Genomic DNA, 22,594 nt, shown 5'->3' with positions numbered 1-22,594 from the left:
TTTCTCTCAAAAATGAGTTTGGAAATAAATTTCAAGTAAATGCATCAGAGTGTAAACATGTAAATGGATTTATTGAACCAAAGGTCGAATCCATAAATGCATCAGAGTGTACTTCAAAGTAAGCCTTTACAAATACTTCCAACAAGGGCTTCTAACTGCCAAAACTCGAAGACGTTATACTAATTATCCTTGTAAAAATACTTCTCAACAAAATTTTACTTGAAACACTCTCACGCTATGATCTGCCCCACAAGAAGCTAGCTCAATACTCCCACAGCCTTCATCCACCTCAGCTTTTCTCCATGTCAAACGATGCACAGTAGAAACATGGCACAATAATGGATCAAAACGTACAACCTTTAAAGCCGAAACTCCACCAGAAAGAGTCCACACTTCAATAAGACCATCTTCCAGGCCAACTGCTAGGAAACCGCTGTTCCTTGAACGGTCAAGACCAACCCATGATAATGCTGTAACACTTGATTTGAATGTCGGCAAAACCATGAGCTGCTTAACTGAAGATTCGTTTTCGACAGCCCAGATCTTTACAGTTTTGTCTCTTGAACCAGTCGCAAATTCATGGCTATATGGGTTCCATGAACAAGCCCATAAAATTCTCTTGTGCGCCTCATGTCGAGCGATAAGCTCATAAGCGACTTCTTTGGTTTCTAAAATGAGAAAAAAGTAGGTCAGAAATTATGGTAACCATGAGACCAAAATGAAATAACTACAGTTCATGCAAATCAATATTTTCACCTCTAAACTTTTAAAGAGATCCTCGTTCTCTTACATCAAAAATCAAAAGTTCAGTATCTTTGTACACAAAGTAGATACATATAAATAGCTTAACAGCATCAAAGTTAAATACTAAATACCAGTTAACTTGAATGGTGAGCTTGAACCAACTTCAAAACATGATTAAAAAATAATTGCTGGCAGATCTAGTGTCTATAAATGGAAAATTAATAGCAAGGTGTAATACGATTTTCTGCCCCTAAGATCAGGTCTTATCCATCATAATCAGGGACTAACTCTATGTTTTATGTTATAGATAACAGAGGGCATGAGTTCATTATTATATTATGTTATTATATTATTTCTCAGGTAACTGCCAGAAAGACATCGTTATGACAACCTCTACCCGATTAACAACTCTCTTATTTTTCTGCTATACAACTCAGTCCTCTCCTCGCTTCTCTTTTCTTCTCTCTTTTCTTCTCTTCTCCTATCACTCTTTCCTTTTACCTGTTATTTTCTTCTCACATAGCACCAAAGCAGATTCTGAACTACAGTCAAATCTGATCAAAACTCCATTTTCATACAAGGGCTGGAATTGATTAGAACTAAGGATGAATGCTAGTTTTCTCTTTTATCGTGAGAATCTGAACATAAAGGAGGAGTCTATATTTCAACTTACAGATCGGACAGGTTTTTGGAAATTGAATTGTTTCCAGAAAGTAGCTTTGGAAACTATGTTCTATAGAATCATCTGGCAGATGAGTTCTGATAATATTTTTTGATGAATTTTTTTTTTTATGGGTTCTGATAATATTAGTTCATTGAATCTTCCCAGGTGAGAGAAGTTCAGAAATCCAGTGAGACCGTGAGTAATGATCTAGGCGACCTACCCAACCCAGTCTTGTTACATTGAATTAAGGGAAGATATTGGGCTATCCGCCTGTCTCAAAGAAAACATTGGGTCAATTACAGGTTGTAAGGAACCAGCCAAACTGATTCATCAAATCAGGATAGGGAAACTGACACTAAAGCCCTGTTATACATAGGTGATGGAGACTCCATGGTGCAATTTTAACGAAAAGGACGGCAAGAACAAGGAGATCAGCTACTAATGCTTCAATTGGCACAAAACAACCAAGACATTGGATGGGAAATCATGAAAAGAAAGAAGAGGTATAAGAGGCAGAACACAGATGCAAGAAAGTGTAGAGCTCCAAATGGAAATGGCAGCATAACTTGGCCTTCCTCTTCCAATTTTGAGCCCAGCCACATGTATTTTTGATCTAGGGTTGCTCATCCCAGTAATTTCTCTAAAAATTGTCTTCAATCCAAGAAATGGTGTAACACATTCCAGATAAGTATTTTCCTCTGGCCCTACAAATTTTATGGTCTCACACACCTGTCTACTATTAATGCTGTAGATTATATAGGTAGAGAGGGGGAACAACAAGTCCTCTGAGACAAACAGGATGTGTCCCAACATGGTGTTGCTTTGCCTGCTGCCGGCTTAATTGCTGCTTTGCTTCATGTAGCAATTCCTCTATAAACTCAGTTGACATGTCAAATTTTTAAATTTGAAAAACACTTGAGAGTCCTCAACGAAAAGCATTCAATAGTTCTCCCTTTCAAAAGGGGCTTTCTCTCAGTTGTAGAAGAATCAGGAATATCCTTAAAGACAAACCACTATATGTATTTTTATACTTTAATATGAGGGGGTTGCCCAGCAAATTTTTCAGTTTCACAACCAATATACTATTTTTTCACTTCAAGAAGAGGTTTTGCATAAATATTAAGGAAGTTTCTCAAGTGCAGCAGATGCCATTAAAGATGTAGTAAGTACTTGTATAACATTCTTGTATCAAGGGTCGTCACGCACCTGATTTCTTTTTTTTTTTATAAAAGTGATAATGTATTAACAGAGAAAAAACTACAAACCAAGGGGGCCTCCCATTACAACCATTGCGGGGAGGGAGGTCCCATGTTTAGCAAGCCCGCACCTGATTTCTTGATTGAGAAGATGGAGAATTGGCGATCCCTTGACACAGCCAAAAGGTATCTGTCATCATGGGAGAATTCCATTTGTGTAACAGTAAGAGTGTGAGACTGTACACGACCAACTGCCCTCCACGAGCCAACTTCCCAAAGCCAAATTTCTGCTACTGCAGCTGATTGTGCCTGTAAAATAAAATATTGTGCACTGAATACAAACAAGGTTCCAAATGAAACAATTTATCAACAGTCACGACACAAAAATCTTCAGCACCTCTCGTACACACAAGTAGCATGCTTGCAAATACTGATAGAAGCTAAACAGAACACCTTAGAGTGTAACTAAGAGAACCCATATTAGTCTCCAACTCATCAGTAAGAAGCAATAAAACCTAAAATGCAAGAAAAGCACAGTTAGAACACATTTTGTACCTTGCATGATGATGCAACAAGCTCTCCCTCATGATCACAGCACAGAGAAAATAGCTCATTGCCATGGCCATAAAGCTTGTGTGATTCAGGCCATAGTGTATGCCAAGCAAGTTGTTCTTCAAGTGGAGGTTTGGTTAAAACAATTGGAATTGCATCTGGAATAGTCTCCAAGGAATCGGGTGCATCTAGACTAGTTCGATTCAAGCCATCATTTGCAGCTGCAGTACATATACAAAATACATGGATATTAAAACTCCACAAGTTTCACCAAGATATAAGTCTGAATACAGACAAAGTAAGCATAATATCTCTATCAAAGAGTATTTTAATCTCACCATTTACATATATTGGCTTTTGTGACAATCCAAGAGCAGACATATTTGCACCCAAAATCTGTGTGTCCTCAAAGGAATCTCCCAAGCTGCCAGGTTTCTCCAACTTTGCATGACACAAGGTCTTCAAAAATGACAATGGAGCTTCAAACACCCTTGCAACTTTTTCATCTGCCCCACTAACAAATCGATGGTATCCCTTCCCTTGAATGATGGTTACGCAATTGATATCATGACCATGAACTTGTGGACGAGCTATTTCATGCCAAGAGAATTGATCTCCACAACATGGTTCATTTTCCCATGGAGCAAAAATACGAGTCGTCTGCAAGATGTTTATTTTCCAATTACATAAAACTACACTAAGAACATTCTTTAAGCATGAATGTAACAAACCGAAGTAAAAATCTCCAAAAAATGTATCCATTCAAAGGAAAATGTAAAAGGCGTAAGCTACCTGATCATGACTAACTGATAACAGATAGTCACCAGATCGGGCCCACGTAATATCTGTAACTGCAGCACTGTGACCAGAGGGAACTACTTGGGGCTGCCAATTTTCAATGTTCCCACCAATATTTTTCCACATGTGGAAGGAGCCACCATATCCGTGTGCTAGAATTGCATCTCCACCTGGCCCCCAGTGACCACCGTAAAATCCTAGAGCACAGTGACTCAGTTCCCCAACTGTAACTACATTAATCCAGATGCCAGTAGTCTTCTCAGGTCTCCAAATCATCATCGTTTTATCCATGGATGCAGATAATATACTTTGTGGTTGATGCCATTTATTTTGCTCTTGAGATTCTCTAATAGGAGGCTGCCATTTCACAGAATAAACCCAGTCTTCATGTCCAATTAGTAGGGATTCCAGAGATACCTGGTAATTAGACCCACCAGCGATGAAAGAAGGACCTTCAATATAAGAAGCCAGCCCTATTTCTTCTTTCCTGTATGGGACCTCAGAATTAGCCACAGAAGGGAGCAACTCTATCTTCCATATCCGAATGCTTCTGTCCTGAGATGAACTTGCAAGGAGAAGGCTATCTTTGTCACTTCCAGTAACTAGAGGTAACGAGAAATCCAGACTTCTGATCCAGTCTGTATGTCCGTTCAGCTCACAAGTATAAATAAACTGGATCATGAGACAACAAGGTTAATTCTGTAAAGGGCGAAGAACCAATACAAAATTATCCAAGGAAGAGTATAGAGAAGAGCAATTGATGTAGTTTTTGACAGCAGTAGGCCCAACAAGAACATGACATCTGAGTGAGGTAATAAAACACTGGGAAAAAGAATAGGAGAGAAAATTAGACCAGATACAGGATGGTTCTGACCTGCCAAAGTGGACAATTGATGTATTTGGTAACAAATTAACACCACTAGCACTTTCAGATCAACTTAATAACATCTACTTCCACTTGAATCAGATACACTTCTATCAACTCCTCATGGCCAACACCGTCAGCATCTTCAATTACCTCACCCAGGTATAATGTCTGTTGGACCCATGCTCTGTGCTAGCAGTGTCAGCTGCAAATGAAGGAAATCCTGCATTTCTAAAGAAGCAGAATATCCATTTCTTCTTTTAGATATTATAGAGATGGAGAGATATCATCCAGAAGAACCAACCTTGCCAGATTGTTCACCACAATAAAGGTGAACTTTGTTATCTAGGCCTCCCATTGCTAAAATTAAACGCCCCATTTCCCCATGCAATTCTGCCAAGGAAAGCGCAACCATAGGTTTGGACCCAACAGAAAGAGTTTCCATGAATGACAGTTTACAGTCACCTGCAGCACCCATAAAGGAATTTTTTTTATTAATAAAAACATCTCAACGCATCCAGAATAAGCCATTCAATGTATTTTACAAACCCATTCAGAAATTATAATAATTATATTTCGATGAAACTGTCTGATGGAAAGAAAAGGTCAAACTGGTAACCAGTCAACTCTTTCTTCTACTGTAAGGCATTAATTTGTGCAGCATGAATTGCAGTTCTACAAAAAGATTGGAATTTCAAAGATGCAATTCCTACTCAAAATATTAAAATTTCAAATCCCAAACATTGAGATTAGGACAACAGCTGAGAGTATTTCAATTACTTAATACAGTATCCATTCTAAAAAACCAAAAAATAAAAACAAAAAAAAAATCAGATTTGAAACCATCCGGTGTTGTTGCAACTGTTAAAGTTGCATAAGGTCCACCCCAAAATGACTAGATAAGTTAGGAAGTCATTTCCCAACTAACAACCAAGTCTCTTCTCACATCACCCACAAATTTTCTACTCTTTTTTTAGAAAGATATAACTTCGTTTACATTGAAGAAGTGATAGAAATCTTGAAGCAGCTTGGAAGCTAAGCTTATTATGAGTGGATTCTGCAAATAAAACTAAGAAAACAGAGAAGAGGATAATAAAAGTGTGGGTTTTCAATCTCAAATTGCCACTTCAATCCCATATTCATAACTGCCTCCTAGAACTGCTAGATACTTGCCAACATAAGTAAACCTACTAAATGACAAATTTGCTAGGACAACTCAAACATAAGTTTCTAAACTAGCCATAAAAAGAACTCTAGCAGCAGATAAGAAAGATGAAAAAGGGTAAGATTGAAGAGTATAGAGAGAAGAAGTAAGAGAAAGAAGAGGGGGAAGAGAGATGAGAAAAGAGTCTGCAAAGAGCTTTCCTTAGGATCGTGCTTAACCACCATCTTCTTTAATAACTTAAGTTTGGGGATGATTACAATTATGTTCTCCTACACTTTTTTTTTTTTGAGAGAGATGTTCTCCTACACTTAAAACTCAATTAATCCCTTATATCTCCTAATATACATAGTCCAATTACATCAAACTTGAACTAGAGATAGATCTAAATATATAGAACAACATAATATCTACTCTAGAAATTAGAGTTAATATAAAAAGACAAAACTACCCTTCAACTGTTTTTCTCACAATCACCCTCAAACTGGAGTATAAATATCCATAAGTCACAGCTTATTACAGGGAGAGACTGTTTGAGCAAGGCCCTGATAAAACTAAGTCGATCAGATAGAGGGCAATGACAAAGGAACAACAGGCTTCGAGCATGTTGTTGATCTACCCTACCCCTCTTCTTGTTGTGCCATTACCAATTACAGGTAACCCCTAAGCCCGCCGCCCATGACCTAATAAGAATGATGATCCTTATGACCAAACAAGAACCAGCCAACAGACCATGATCTAGGGAGGCTTAAAAGCCTAAGCGCTCAAGCCGATGGTGCTCATGCATGTGAGCGAAGTGCGGGCACCAAATTGCTATAAGGAGCCTCAAGTTCACATTAACCCAAAGCTTTGGTAAACTGTTAAAAGACACCCACGTGTGTAGGATCGCGTTATCGTAAATAGGACAACTCTTTATTAAGACATTGTATCTTCTATTTCTTGCTCTCGGCATCCTGTATATCGGTTGGTAAACTGTTTTGCCAACAATTTAGCCAAACGTGGGACCTCCCTCCAATCCCTCGTTGTTTGGGAAGGTCCCCCCCACCCCCGACATAGCTCTTTCTTCTTTCTAATAAATTCCAGCACCATTTAAAAAAAAAATATATGTGACTTACCTAAAAGGACAACTACTAACTTTCAAAAAGTAGGCAAATACTGAAGGGAAAACTTCTGAGCTGTTTTCTTCCCTTTCCATGATAAGTTTTCCCATAACATCGATCCTCTATCTGCTCTAAATCAAATTTTCACAACCGACTGATAACCTCCAGAAAGCAGCCCTACGATCACTCGACCAAACAATAAGCTGCCATGATTTTTAAAAAAAATACCATTAAAAAGATCTAAAACAAAGGAAAACCAAGTGAACGTTAATCATGTTCAACATCTACATTTTTTTTTGAAGAAGGTGAAGTTTTATTTGCAAAGGCTTTTGACGGCAAAGAATAAAAACTAATAAGGGGAAACCTCCGTTACAATGAGAGATTGGAGGGAGACTCCCTCTGTGAAAAGTGCACATGGAAGAGAGAAATTGAGAAGAGAGAGAGAGAGAGAGAGAGAATGAGAGAACTCAAAAAATGTCTCATTGTGGTCATGCTCAACTCCCCTCTCTATTTAATAAGTGGGTTTAGCACATTTACAAAAATGCCCCTTATACACTTAAACCACTTAACTCCTTCCATCTCCCACACTCTGCATAGCCAAATTTCATGAAATTCAGTCTACAAACATAATAAAACATGTAGAGTTAGATAACATAGAGATTTGTAACATATACTGAGGTAAAATAACCAAAATACCCTTAGTAGCATTTCTAACACTCCCCCTCAAGCTAGAGCATATATGTCCATAAGGCTCAGCATGCTACAATATCATAAATTCACGTTTTCCCAAAGCCTTAGTAAACACATCTCCAAGCTAATCTCCAAAATAAATATATGGGGTGACTACTTCCTTCTTCATTACAGCATCCTAAATAAAATGACAATCCACCTCTATGTGTTTTGTCCTCTAATGAAACATTGGATTTCTGGCAATAAACATCGTTGTTTGATTATCACAATACAGTCATGGACTCATCTTGATAAAATCCTACCTCTTGTGCCATAGACCTCATCCACATCAATTCACTAACAGTGTGAGACATTGCCCTATACTCCGCTTCAGAACTTAACGAACTACATCTTTCTATTTCTTACTTTTCTAGCTAATCAAGTTTTCACTCGAAAAAACGCAATACCTAATATTAGACTTCCCGTCCAGTTTAGAAGCGGCATAGTCTGCATCAGAAAAGGTTTCCATTTTAAGGTGATCACTAGCCTTAAAGAAGAGACTTTTTCCAAATGACTCTTTCAATTATTTCAAAACTTTGTACATATTTTAAAATACTTCACTATGTGCAACTTCCAAATGAATTTTGCATGGGCATTCCATAAATTGACTCACTACACTAACTACAAAAGAAATATTTGGGCAAGTAACCGTAGCATATATGAGCTTGCCAACCAACCTCCTATACACTGTCTTATCACTAAGTTTAGCACTTTGATCATTGTGAAGGTCGTGTCCAACTTCCATTGGAGTGTCAACAGGTTTGGCTCCCAACAGCCCATACTCTTGTAACATATTTGTTACATATTCCCTTAGTCTCAGTACAAGGGCTTCCTTACTTCTTGCCACTTCAATGCCCAAAAACTATGTTAGTAAACCAAGATCCTTAGTCTGAAAATGTTTTGCTAGATAGGTTTTGACCTCTTCAACACCAATCACATCACTGCCAGGCAATATAATATCATCTACATATAACAGCAACATCACAATACCTTTTCAAAAAAATAAAAAACACCACAATACCAGAAGACCGATTCAGGACAAAAAATGAATAGTCAGAGTGACTTCTAGAAAATCTCATTGACATCATCAATTGGTTGAATTTTTCAAACCACACTTGTGGACTCTATTTTAAGTCATATATTGTTTTCTTGAGTCTATTCACTTTATGCATCTGCCCCTGAGCAATATACCATGGAGGTTACTCCATATAAACCCCTTCTTCTAGATTCCATACAAAATAACATTTTTTATGTCAAGTTGGCATAATGACTACTCTAATTCACAGCAATAGAAACTAAAAATCGGACAAAAGACAACCTAACAATAGGAGAGAATGTCTCAAACACATCAATGCCATATTTTTATGTGTAGCCCTTGGCTACCAACCGAGCCTTGAATCTTTCGATGAACCCATCAGCCTCATACTTCATAGGATACACCCATCTACACTCAACAACAACAATTCCAAGGGGTAAATCACATAACCGCCAAGTCCCCCTATCTAATGGTGCTTCCATTTCAACATCCATGGCCTACTTCCACTCTGGAGAAGAAAAAACAGCCTACACTGAAGAAGGAATAGTGCAAGTAGACACAATGCAAACTTTTTATACTTGTCAGATAGTGAATCGAAAGAAACAAAGTGGGATAACAGATAAGTACATTTTCTTACACCTTTCCAAAGGGCAATGAGAAAATATATGTCACTTACCTCAGGATCAGCAAACGAATCAGGGTCATGGATCGACATGAGAAAGAAAACTGTCAACTGAGGAGAGGGCACTTGTCATCGATGGTACACTTACAGTGGTTTCTCAACAATGACACTCTATGAAGGTCTAGAACAATCTCCTATCATGACAGGAATAACAGATCCAACACTTGTAGTAGAAGGAAGGACAACATCTAAAGAAGGAGACGTAAAGAAGAAGTATCCTTGAAAAAGGTATCATCTGTAGACACAAACGTTTTTTTTGTGTATGCACAAAAACTTTAGTATCCTTTCTATGTGCAAGAATCCCTAAAAGATGCATTTGATAGCTCGAGGTGACAATTCATCTCTGGACATGTTAAACAAACAACAAAAAACACATGGTGATATAGGAAACAACGGAGCAGAAGGAAATAAAATTTGTATAGGAACTTTACCCCCAAGGAGGGATGAAGGCATCCTGTTGATAAAAAAACAAACAATAAGAACAGCATCACCCCAATATGACTTGGGTACAATCATATGAAACAGCATTGGGCAACAAATGACGTTTCCTACATTCTACTACTCCATTTTGTTGTGGAGTAAATACACAAGATGATTGATGTATAATTCCTTAACTTTGACAGAACACATGAATTTTTGGTTCATGAACTTAAAACTACTCTCAGCACGCAAGACATGAATAGAAGTAGTAAAGTATTTTTTTTTCTTTTTTTTAAATGATGCTGATTTTTATTAAGACAAAAGCTCAAGAGAGCACATTACAAAGGAGAGAAGTCTTCCCAAACAATGAGAGATTGCTGGGAAGTTCCGAATTTTGCAAATTTATCAGCCAAAGAGTTAGCTGATCTAGGAATGAGATTCCAATTACAATGTGTAGAAGATACAATGTCAGTAATACTATCAGTGATGGGCCAGTGGCGCCAAGGGGAGAAGCTGTCTTTGGAACACCAATTAATAACCGTCTTCGAGCCGCCTTCAATGATTAACTTTCCATGGAGACGATCCCTGAAAATTTGGAGGCCAAACAGAAAAGCACTAACTTCAGCAGTATTAGAATAGGCAATGCCCACTGGACCAGCATAAGAAATAATAGGTTCTCCATTGTGACCTCTAAACACACCACCTACTCCAGCTGGCCTAGGACATCCAATAGCACTACCATCAAAATTCAGCTTTATGCAGTCGTAAGGGGGAGGATCCCAGATAGCCATACTCAAAATTTTGCTAGGCCAAACATATGAGTGATCAAATTCCAATTTTCCCGAAGGGAAACCCCCAATAGAGTGACAAAATCCTTCTTTGTATGAAGCCAGCTCGAGATGAGGCTAATGGTATGAAAAGCCGTGTTGTCTGAGGTGCTAGCTTTGGAATTGAATCTTCTGTTATTCCGCTTGAGCCAAAATGCACCATGGAACATGCGCAAGACAAGCCGAAAGAATTAACTTGGCAAGCCGAGGAAGGAAAATCCCTCGAACCAGCTCAAAGGTGCCAAAGAGGTCTTGATGTAGCCCCACTTGGAGCCCAATTTCTGAAAGATCCTCATCCAAACTTGCCACGAAAATCCACAATGTAAGAGGACATGTTGGACTATCTCTTCGCACTCACCGCAATGGGGACAAGAAAGATCGGGGGCAGTGTAGCCTCTTCTATGAAGGTTATCTGAAGTAAGAATTTGTTCTTTGATGGCTAACCACATGACAATTTTGATTTTGCTTGGCGCTAAGAGTTTCCAAGCCAAATTCGTCTTGTGCTCATGAATATAGTAGTTTTGCTTCCAGATATGAGAGTAAACCAAAGTGACAGTGAATTGGCTATTATTACTAGGCTTCCAAATCAACTTATCAACTAAGTGCTCCCAAATAATAGTATTGCTGAGTTTGGTAAGGAGAGCAAAAAGTCAACGATTCCTCATCATTTAATCCCCGACAGAACAGGAGACTCCAAGAGTAATCAGCCACAGAGTAAGAGAGGTCGCTTGCCACCCTATGCAGCCCCAGGAAATCCTCCGAGAGGGATCGGGGGCCACACAATTTGTCCGACCAGAAGAGAAGGGTCCTTCCATTGCCCGTGTGAAATGAGGTAGCATCTCTGAATACTGGAAGGAGCTTGAAAACTGATTTCCATATCGTAGATAGGAGGCAAGCAGTGCCACCCTCTCTCCACCAGCCACCCGAAAATGGAAGGTAGAATTTCACCATATTCCTCCATAAATTGTTATGCTTGTTGTTGAAATTCCAAATCCATTTGAGCATAAGAGCTTTGTTCATTTTCTCTTGTAGGTCAGATGCCCAATCCTCCCCTATTATGAGGCATGCAAATATCCTTCCAACTAACCAGATGGTAATTGAAGGTGTCTTCTGAACCTCTCCATAGAAATCGTCGACGGATGGCAAGTCATTTTTTATTTCATTGTAAAAACTTTGAAATACATCAAAAACTTCATATTTCTTCTGAAGAAAATATACCCAAGTATATCTACTAAAACTATCTATAAACAAAAGGAAATATTTATAACGAAATAAACTAGTTCCAATTTAAGGACCCTAAACATCGGAATGTACAATCTCAACAACTGACTAATCATGTGATGAGAGACTGGAAATATATTTCGGAGATGTTTGCCCAACTGACAACTGAAATGAAAGACTTGAAGGAAATGCAAGAAAGAGCTTAATCAGTTTTGTTGGAGATGAATGACCTAATTGTAAGTGTCACTGTAGAGGTGAGACTAGAGAGTGCAATGCATGTATTGTATTATCTGGCAGGTGGCTCTCCAAATAATACAATCCACCCCTCTCACGCGTAGAACCAATCATCTTCTTCGTTTTTAGACCCTGAAACACACAATGAGTAGGGTAGAAGGTCCACAAACAATTCATCTATTTAGTTAGCCGACTAATTGACAACAAGCTTAAAGGAAATTTAGGAAATGTAAAACAGATTGAGGAGACAAGAAGAACCCAAGAGTAATAGTACCAACTCCTTTAACAGATGAAACAGACCCATCAACTAACGTAACATGTTTAATATCAAAAGACTCCTATAAATCAAAGAATAAAGACGATATACCTGATATGATTAGTAGCTTCCGAGTCAACTACCCAGGTGGATGACGGACGCACATGAAGAGCAGACATACCTGAACTTGCCAAAGTGGCAAAGGTGCAGAAGTCTTAAGGCATTAATGCAAAAGAAGAAGCAATTGAAAGTTCTGTATACGCTGCACAAATTGTTGTTGTTGTTATAGTAACTAGTGCATCTCATCTAAATAACTCGATGTAACAATGTTTACCACCTCAGCAGGTGTCTCACTACTACCATGAATAGTCGAATTAGCTCATGTTGTTTTACCAAACTTAATCCAGCATTTATCCGAGAAGTAGTTTGTCCTTCCATAATGGTCACATTTCCTCTCAAACTTACCGTCACCTTGGCCTCGACCTCAACCAGATCTATCTCTACCTCTGCCTCTGCCTCCACTAGCACTATTACGATTTCGAGACGATTTTGTGAAACCATAAGTATTTAAGTGCAAAGGCATCCACCACTTTAACTACTTTACCATCCCTGGGTTCAATTGTAGTCTCAGCTTGCATAATTCAGTTAAATGTTGTAGATAGTGTAGGAACATCATCTAACGCGATTAACTTAAAACTACAATTGTGCTTTTATTCCATCAAATTTAAAACCCAAACCATCAAGAAATTTAGCAACCAATAATTGATTGTGTTGTTTCTTAACTCACGTTCATTCTTAGTAAACGAATGGTAAACATTAATCTCTAGTCGAACTCCCAAAAATTCACTGTAGTATTCAGTAGCAGATTTGTTACTCCTTTTAATACCAAAGAAGTCAGTGTACAACTCATACACCCGAGACGAGTTGCTCTCTTGTGCATACAATGATTCTAGGGACACCCACATGGCCTTCAAAGTCTCACAGTTCATAACTTGATTTTTCAATTTGGAATGGATACTATTGAAAATTCACTTCATAACCTAGTTGTCTTCAACTTCACAGTCATCATTCATAGGGATTGGAGGATCATCTCTAATTTATTTTGACTTCCTCTTGGCTTTCAAATATATTCTAGTAGACAACCCAATTCATATAATTCGGTCCAAGCTTTTCCGAAGTAATAACAACAGTATCTTTTCCATCAGAGTTGCAACTTCCATTGATGCAGCATAAATCTCACTTGAGTCAGCCATACCAGCAGAATAATGTTGAAATGAACCCTAATTTCGCTTCCCAAATCACTACACTTGGACAAAGCATGTGGGCCCCACTTCAAAAAATTAGGGTTGGGAGGACAAGATGATGCTCGCACCTCAAAGTATCTCAAACACTATCAAATACTCCAATTAAGAAGAAATTAGTCCCAAACACAACCCAATCAGGCTGACATCAGCCTATGGTAAGATGGTGTAGGTATGGGACAGTGTAGGGCTGCACAAAACCCAATAAATAGGTAATTTCAGCCTATCAAACCCTCATGGGGCAATTATATACTTCAAAACTGCTCAATAGGCAGTAGAACCATCAACCCTAAGATTCTGGCGGATTGGCGGAGAAAGAATAGGAAAAATCAGATTTTTGACCAACCAATCAAGTACAAAGCTTGAGTAATCCCTCTTCTAGGAGTTCACACCCTCAGATAGAGTAATCTGATGACAAATAAGTCCTCCCAAATGCGATCTACTTGTCACGCGGTTAGATTTGGGCTAAGTCCGTCTAGCCCAGCAGAATATCTACCCCATGCGGCTTAGCTCTTCCCAAGAACTAGTCAGCCACCTTGTCTCACGAATCTTCCACCTAACCTCCACACTTGATGTTGCAAGCCAAAAGAACGACGGAGAGACCAAAGAAATGGAAGAAGAATGCTAACTTTGTATTGAGAAAACAAAGTTACAAAAGGTGGCCAAACACTCTTGAAGGCCAACCACTCACTCTCTCTATACACTTGAAGAGCAAAGAATGCTAAGAATCTAAATCCTTTACAATAGGAGAGGCCCCTCCTATTTATAGGCTCCTCCCCTGGGATTTAGAAGGCTCAGAAACCGTCCCTGACCCTTAGAAATCTCTAAAGACGCCCAGAAATCTGCCAGATCCTGAAAAATCGAATTCTGGCATCAGAGGCGCCCTGGTCGCGCGGGCACCTTTGAAACCCCACTTCGAGCAAAGGGCGCCTGGTGTCCTTGTCGCGCGCGCGCCTACCCCTGCACCTGGAGTCCTTGTCGCGTGCACGCCAGCCCCTGCACCTGGAGTCCTTGTCGCGCGCGCGCCAACGAATGCACCTGGAGTCCTTGCCACTCGCAACCCCATTTTGATCCGCCTGGAGTCCTAGTTGCGCGCAACCCCATTTCCATCCGTCTGGAGTCCTGGTCACGCACAACCCCATTTCGATCCACCTGCGCACCTGCTGGTTGCAACCCCATTTCGACCCGCCTCCGCGTGCCTATTGGCGTGCTGCCTTGTGTCTTAATCAGTTGTTGGGGTTGTTGCGCGCCTTGCTGCTTGGCCATCCGTTTGGCAAGCGCAAGTATGTCTTCTTCCGTTGCAGCTGATGTCGGGCCGGCCATATGTGTGCGCCCCTCTGGGCCGTGCCATTGCACTTGGCCTTGGTCGTCGCTGCTATTGCTGTGTACTGGACTTGCAGAGTCTTCAGCCTTGGTGTCTGGCCACACCATGGCTTCATCCCCCGTTTCATACTTCCACCACCATAAGGCAGACGCCCTCGTCTGCATCCCCTGGCGATAGTGGGCCACCTCCTTCTCGGACTGCTACAACTCGGCAGTGTCTTGCCATGTTGCCTCGCTTTCCGGTTGACCCTGCCACTTTGCCAAGTATTGCGTTCTCCGGGGCCTGCCCCTTCGGCGCTCCTCTCGGTCTTTATAAGCTCTGTTTGGCCGTCAGTTGGAGGATGAAAATTAGTGAAAAAATTTCGAGTAGTTCCCAATAGTTTAAATAACTCGGTCTAGAATTTTCCTGTGAATCTAGGGTCACGATCACTGATGATCGTTGTGGGCACGCCCCAGTGCTTCACCACTTGTGCCATGAATGCTCGAGCAACCTCTTCTGTTGTACAATCATTTGGCACTGTTACGAATGTTCCGTGCTTCGTAAACTGGTCCACCACTACCATGATAGACCCTAGCCCGTCTTTCTTGCACAAACCAGAAATGAAGTCCATTGAAATAGACTCCCACGGCCGTTTTGGAATGGGCAAAGGTTGTAACAAGCCTATGGGCTTTCTTTGTTCGATCTTATCTTATTGACAGATAAGACATGTGCGCACAAATTCCTCCACATTGCTCTCCATGTCCGGCCAATAATATTGGCCAGAGAGCAAGGCCAACGTCCTTCTTTGACCTGGATGTCCTGCCCACCAGGTATCATGGCATTCCCTCAAGAGGTCACGCCAGAGGTTATCGTACTTAGGCACATAAAGTCGATTACCTTTGGTCTTAAGCAATCCGTCGTCAAGCCATAGTCTTCTCATCTTGCCCAAGGTTGCAACTTGCACGATGTTGTAGGCCTAGGCGTCTTGGTGAAGTCTAGTGCGAATCCAGTCTAACAACGAAACACTAACCTGTATAATTGCTGCTAAGGCTCGTAATCACAAAGTCACATTTTTCGTTTCTGCGCCAAGATGGTCTTGCATGTGCGCAGGCACGCCTTGCACAAAGGGCATGTCTCCTGCGCCTAAGCGTGCGTCATGCGCCTCATCAGGTTCTGCTGCTACCGCACCGCGCGTGGTGGGCATGAAGCAAGTGCCGACACATGTGCCGCGCGTATATCCGTCTCGCGTAGCCGCTACCGCATCACGCGTGAAGGGCTTGCCGCTTGCCGCATCACATTTGAAGTTACTAAGCGTTGTTCGCACCACACGCGCCTCTGCCTCTGCCTCTGCCTCTGTTGCACGCACGCGTTCCGTTTCTAAGCGTGTTCCAGCAATGCAATCTGGTGTCGTGTGTTGTATATGGGCCAATACCCTTGTACCCTTTTCTCCATCAAAAAGCGTAGCAGAATCCGTCTTTCTGCTTAAGGCATCTGCAGCAACATAGGCTTTCCCCACCTTGTACCTCATCTCAAAGTCAAACTCGGCCAAGAAAATTTGCCACCGAGCTTGTTTCGGGCTGAGCTTGCTAGCGTGGAAGTATCCGTCGTCAAGATAGAATTTTCTCGTCTCATACTCCCACCACCATAATGCAAACGTCCTTGTCTGCGCGCCATCAACATACGCCACCCACTCATGGTTGGCTTGCTGCCTCTGCCAGCAGTTCCTGGAAAGCAGCAACGGATCGGCGCATTTCTGCTGTCTCTCCCAGCAGCACCGGATCTGGCGTCTCCATGCAGCGCCGCACCTGGCGCCTCTCTATTGCCTCAAATAGCAGCACCGGAACTGATGCTTCCCTGTTGTCACTCCCAGCAGTACCGGAACTGGCACCTCTCTGCTATCTCACCCAGCAGCACCAAAATTGGCACCCCTCTGCTGCCTCTCTCAGCAGCACCGGAACTGGCGCCTCTCTGCTGTCTCTCCCAGCAGTACCGGTCCTTGCTGCCTCCACTAGCACACCGCATCTTCCCCAGGAACATCGATGCAGTACTGACTTTGGCTTCGTCACTGGTCAACTTAGAGGCATTGAGATACTGCTTTATTTACCAAAGGAAATTGTCTATTACCTTTGGGTCACGTTTTCCAGTGATGGGTTTGGCTCCGGGATCCTGATCTTGGCACCTCCTTGCGAACCTCCTCCATTCGCAAGGGCCCTCTCGCATAGGGTGAGTCTTGCCCCAACTTCTTCTGCGATGGTCTTAACATCTCCGTCCACTCCCTGGATTTCAACTCGCATCACTGCCATGGCACTATGTACGTTGTCCTCAAACCCTTGGAACCAGTTAGGGACAGATTGTAAGCCTTGCGCAATGTCACTTACGAACTCCTCCAGTCTTGAAAACTGATTCTCCATGCTAACAAGCTTGGATTCGAAATCTCTAAAACATAAATCGTTTTCAGAGAGTGTCTCCTTACCTCTTACTGCTACATCACCACTTGTGGACGCCATAGATGGAATGCTGCTCTGATACCAGTTGTCACGCGGTTAGATTTGAGCTAAGTCCGTCTAGCCCAGCAGAACATCTACCCCGTGCGGCCTAGCTCTTCCCAAGAACTAGTCAGCCTCCTTGTCTCACGAATCTTCCACATAACCTCCACACTCGATGTTGCAAGCCAAAAGAATGACGGAGAGACCAAAGAAATGGAAGAAGAATGCTAACTCTGTATTGAGAAAACAAAGTTACAAAGGGTGGCAAAACACTCTTGAAGGTCAACCACTCACTCTCTCTATACACTTGAAGAGCAAAGAATGCTAAGAATCCGAATCCTTTACAATGGGAGAGGCCCCTCCTATTTATAGGCTCCTCCCTTGGGCTTTAAAAGGCTAAGAAACCGTCCCTGGCCCTAAGAAATCTCTAAAGACACCCAGAAATCCGCCAGATCCTAAAAAATCGAATTTTGGCGTCAGAGGCGCCCTAGTCGCGCGGGCACCTTTGAAACCCCACTTCGCGCGCGGGCGCCTGGTGTCCTTGTCGCGCGAGCACCTACGTCTAGAGTCCTTGTCGCGCGCGCACCAGCGGATGCACTTGGAGTCCTTGTCGCTTGCAACCCCATTTCAATCCGCCTGGAGTCCTAGTCGCACACAACCCCATTTCCATCCGCCTGGAGTCCTGGTCGCCTGCAACCCCATTTCCATCCGCCTGCGCGCCTGCTGGCTGCAACCCCATTTCGACCCACCTCCGCGTGCCTGTTGGCGTGCTGCCTTGTGTCTCGGCCAGCTGCTGGGGTTGTTGCACGCCTTGCTGCTTGGCCATCCGTTTGGCAAGCGCAAATATGTCTTTCTTCCGTTGCAGTTGATGTCGGGCCGGCCATATGCGTGCGCTCCTTTGGGCCGTGCCATTGCACTTGGCCTTGGTCGTCGCTGCTATTGTTGTGTATGGACTTGTACAGTCTTCGGCCTTGGTGTCTGGCCACACCATGGTTTCATCCCCCGTCTCACTACTGCTCTAATACAATGTGAAAAGTGAGGATCTGTTATGGTCCTGGGTTAAGTACTTGGCTTTCTGCTACCTACCAGGCCGGTCTTTTGGGTAGTATTGGCTAGGTACGCAACATTTGGTATCAGAGCGGGCGCCCACGTCGCGAGTTCGAATCCCGGCATGAGCAAACTTAGTGGAGGGGGCGACCTAGTGGAGTGGGCGACCTATAGGCTGGATTAAAATTACTGGTAGGGTCACAAAAAAGGTGGGTCGGGCCAGTGTCACAAGAGTGGGCCGTCACTATAGCGGAGGGGGCAACCTAGAGGCTGGATTAAAATTACTGGTAGGGTCACAAAAAGGTAAATCGGGCCAGTGTCGCTAGAGTGGGTCGTCGCTAGAGTGGGCCATCGCTAGAGTGGGCCATCGCTAGAGCGGGTCGCCGTGGACATCGGCTCATGAAGGTGGGACGTGATTTTATGGTCCTAGGTTAAGTACTTGGCTTTCCGCTACCTACCAGGCCGGTCTTTTGGGTAGTATTGGCTAGGTACTCAACATTCGAAGAGAGAAAAGAGAGAAATTGAGAAGAGAGAGAGAAAATGAGATAACTCAAAAACTGAGTCTTGTCGGGTTCGTGCTCAACCCCCCTCTCTATTTAATAAGTGGGTTTAGTACATTTACAAAAATGCCCCTTATACACCTAAACCACTTTTGAGTCCTTATATCTCCCACTCTACATAGCCAAATTACATGAAATTCAGTCCATACACATAATAAAACATGTAGAGTTAGATAACACAAAGATCTATAACATATGCTGAGGTTAAATGACCATAATACCCCTCAATAGCTTTTCCAACACCCTACTTAGCAAGCGAGTCAAATAGATGGTTGGGTGTCTCAGAACATGACTCACAATAACAAACAGAAGAACAAACAATATCTATGATCTCATGATAAGTTTGCCAGTGCCGCCAAGAGTTCAGCTGGCTTAGAACACCAACCAATAATAACATTAGAATCACCTTCAATCAAAATTCTGCCACCAAATGATTCACCAAAAATGATGAGGCCATGGCAGAGAGCTTGTAACTCAGCAGTGGTGGAATTCTTAATCCCAAGAGGGCCCAAATAGGAGGAGAGGATTGTGCCATGTTCAGCATCTACATGTTCACCAAACAACTTAAAATGGGAGATCCAATTCCTCTCATGTGTATAAATCTGCCTTCTTTTTATAACTAGCTCTGCACTTGTATTAGATTGTTGTTTTTCACTTTCTTTTATACTTTATCTTTTATCAGATGTACAATTTTTGCCCCTCAGGCATTTCAATATACCCTTCTATTTGCTTAAAATTTGATTTTCATCAGTTAAAAATAAAACATAAAAGATAAAATATAAATCAATAGTGCAAGAAGTATCGGACTAGCTAAAAACAGCCAATAACTTACCCCCAGAACTGGATGGGAAGGTCATTTCCCATATGAAAATACTGCCATCCGATGAGGTGGAAGCAAATATTGCAACAGAATGACATATCATGATCCCGGTAATGCATGTAACACCTTTTTTGTGAGCTTGAGGTACTTGAACTATATGCCTCCACTGGGAAAATTAGAAAGGCCGGAAGTCCATTAAATGGAAGCACCAGATGACCCAAACAAAAAGCAAAAAATAGACCAATCTTAAATCTTTCATATACCTTCTTCTCCTTATGTAATATGCCCCATACCATTATGATACCATCAGCACTTCCAGAAAGCAGAAAATGCTCTTCATTCTGTTGAACTGAACACACAACAAAAGAACTCTTCAGTAAAAAAAAAAAAAAAAAACATAATCTATTATCTATTAGAATTTACAGCTTGAATAGTTGACAGTAGACATGAGACAGTGAATTTCCTGAGGAAGTAACCTACCAGTCAGAACTATTAGAATAAGAAAACAAACTCATAAGCATTCCCTCGACCTTTATAAATTCAATAATTCCAAATACCTTTGGATGCATCTCTGCTACTTGGAAGCCAAAAAGTGCAATTAACAACAGATTTATGCCCGGGGAGGGTTGTCTGTATTTGGGCAAGCTGCAAAAGAAGGGAGACAACTCAATAAGTTGGAAAAGCAAAAAAATCTTGTAAATGAGAAAAAAAAAAAAAAGATACCTTGGGGCAGAAAAGAACAACGGAATTTTGAGCCCCAAAAGCGACTAAATCACAGGCGCCCCATGACACATTGCTGACAATTCTGTTGCATCCAGCTCCAATGAATAGTCTTTCCACTTCGACATGATCAAAAGACATGTTTCTCGCGCTTTCTTAGCTAACAAAAAAGAGAAACATAGTAAAAGAGTACCATGAAGTTGGGAAAAAAACAAAGCTTACAATCTAGAATACTAAAGTACCTAGCAGTGGTTATGTGACCTAGTAGCAACCATAAGGTAGCACGCGACAATGATCTCAGTGAATGCTTGAATATGCGAAAAAGGTTCAAAAGCACAAAGCTTAGATATAAAAGAGCTTCAGAAAAGTTTCCATCTATATATTTGACGACTATATATAATCAGCCCATATAGAGAAGACTGGGGGAAAGTTCTGCCGCTAAAGAGCTTCTGTTTATTACTCCTAAATCTTACCTTCAGGTTTCCACATGCTTCGCAGCTGTCGACAAGCCGTGAATGGTCTCTGTGATAGCATATATCAAGGAAAAACTAACTACATGCTAGCCAGGAAAAAGTGATGTCGAAGAATTTACCTTCAACGGCACGAAGACGGGCAGAGAAGCGGCGGGAGATTGCGAAGCAGTTCTGAACACACTGTTAGCTTCGGCTTCCACACTTTTCGAACACTCGGAAGTCTGCTGTTCTTGTTCATGACGGCCTGCGTCGGAACTTATACCTTAGAATACGGGCGGACGGTTGTCCGCTAAGAGGTTTGGTCTCTAACTTGAGTCGGGCTCCGGTTCTTGTATCCGACCAAAAGCACCAGTCCACGATTACCCATCATGATCCACCCATGACTCCCACATTTTCAAGGAGCCCATTCGGCTCAAAAGTGCATCGCTCGATTCGATTCGGTATACTTAAATCTTCAGCCAAGTTATAGATCCGGGATCGGCTCGTTTAAATTAACGAGCCAAACTCGACCGAATCGATGTTCGGCTTGAAAGCTCGCGAGTTGGCTCGTTAATTTAACCAGTCGGCGTGGGATTCGGGGGAGTCGGGACTAGGGAGCGAGACCGAAGTGCCAAGCGGAGCGAAGGGGGAAAAATTCTTCCTCCCCTTTTCACCGTCGAGCCCCTCAGGCCGCTGTTGTGGCTGCCTCTATCGCCGTCGACAACTGCCTCGTCGGCCGCCTTCTGTCCTTTTGTCGTCGTCGATTCTGTGGTCGTCGCACGATTTCTTCCCTCTCGTCTGTCATCCCTTTTGTTTCTGTCGCAACCGATATCCCCAACGAAAGTTCCTCATCGGTGTCGCTGGTTCCCTAGGCGTCGTTCCTCGTCTCGGTGAAAAACCAGAACCAGCACAAGCAGAGATACTTTTGCACGTGCGAGATCATAAAGTGAAAAAAATTTTGAAAAAAATGAAAAAATTTAAATTGAAAATACATTTTAGTAGAAATAAGTTTCTAGGGACTATTAGTGTCTCAAGTTTTTTGTAAACATTTTTCTAATTGAAAATTCTTATTAAAAAATTATATAATTTTCTAAGTAAGATTTTCTTGCTAAGATGGGCTAGAAAACCGTATAGAAAATTTTTGAATAAGTATTTGACAGTTGATACTGTAATACTTTTAGTATGAGGCAATTTTCATAGCAAATTTGTGTTTGACATTTTATTTGATTAAAAATTTATCGATAAGTATAGTAATATATTAGATTGATTATTAATTTTTATTTATTTCCCTAGAAGAGGCAATAAGAGGTCCATTTAATTTTCCTAAAAAAATTTAAAATATTTCTTGTAATTTTCCAATAAGTCACTAATAGTAATAGGATTTTATTTAAAGGTTTTTTGGAAATATGTATCATAGGA

The 22,594-nt window shown here is 41.5% G+C and overlaps 1 protein-coding gene across 3 annotated transcripts; it reads right to left on the bottom strand.

Moving 5' to 3' along the window:
• LOC137940971 (elongator complex protein 2) lies at window positions 1–21,404 on the bottom strand. 3 transcript variants are annotated; one of them, XM_068786118.1, is made up of 12 exons: window positions 21,316–21,404; window positions 20,966–21,030; window positions 20,727–20,883; window positions 20,561–20,648; window positions 20,267–20,352; window positions 20,016–20,169; window positions 5,124–5,284; window positions 3,949–4,626; window positions 3,495–3,816; window positions 3,160–3,377; window positions 2,736–2,913; window positions 1–668 (listed from the first exon to the last, which is right to left on the bottom strand). In XM_068786118.1, exons 3-12 carry the CDS (start codon window positions 20,862–20,864, stop codon window positions 205–207), a joined length of 2,487 nt encoding a protein of 828 aa, XP_068642219.1. In that variant the 5' UTR covers window positions 20,865–20,883; window positions 20,966–21,030; window positions 21,316–21,404; the 3' UTR covers window positions 1–204. The 3 variants fall into 3 exon arrangements, with proteins under 3 accessions (XP_068642219.1, XP_068642220.1, XP_068642221.1); XM_068786119.1 differs by having other exon boundaries at window positions 21,197–21,320; XM_068786120.1 differs by lacking the exon at window positions 20,966–21,030.
• Window positions 21,405–22,594: the final 1,190 nt, after the last annotated feature.

The sequence above is a fragment of the Aristolochia californica genome, unplaced genomic scaffold (genome assembly GCF_029961685.1).
Source record: "Aristolochia californica isolate CCGP_79_NKW_82.1479 unplaced genomic scaffold, dmAriCali1.0.hap1 SCAF_9, whole genome shotgun sequence".
Taxonomy (NCBI): domain Eukaryota; kingdom Viridiplantae; phylum Streptophyta; class Magnoliopsida; order Piperales; family Aristolochiaceae; genus Aristolochia; species Aristolochia californica.
The sequence above is the reverse complement of the archived record's forward strand: the minus strand, read 5'-3'. Positions and strand labels throughout refer to the sequence as shown.

Bases quoted from the DNA above. Each gene is read 5' to 3' on its own strand.
- LOC137940971 (XM_068786118.1), bottom strand. From the start codon at position 20,864: ATGTCTTTTGATCATGTCGAAGTGGAAAGACTATTCATTGGAGCTGGA. The intron at 20,649-20,726 runs GTATCTTTTTTT...CTTCTTTTGCAG, and splicing joins TTGTTCTTTTCTGCCCCAAG to CTTGCCCAAATACAGACAAC. The intron at 3,817-3,948 runs GTAGCTTACGCC...AACATCTTGCAG, and splicing joins TATCAGTTAGTCATGATCAG to ACGACTCGTATTTTTGCTCC.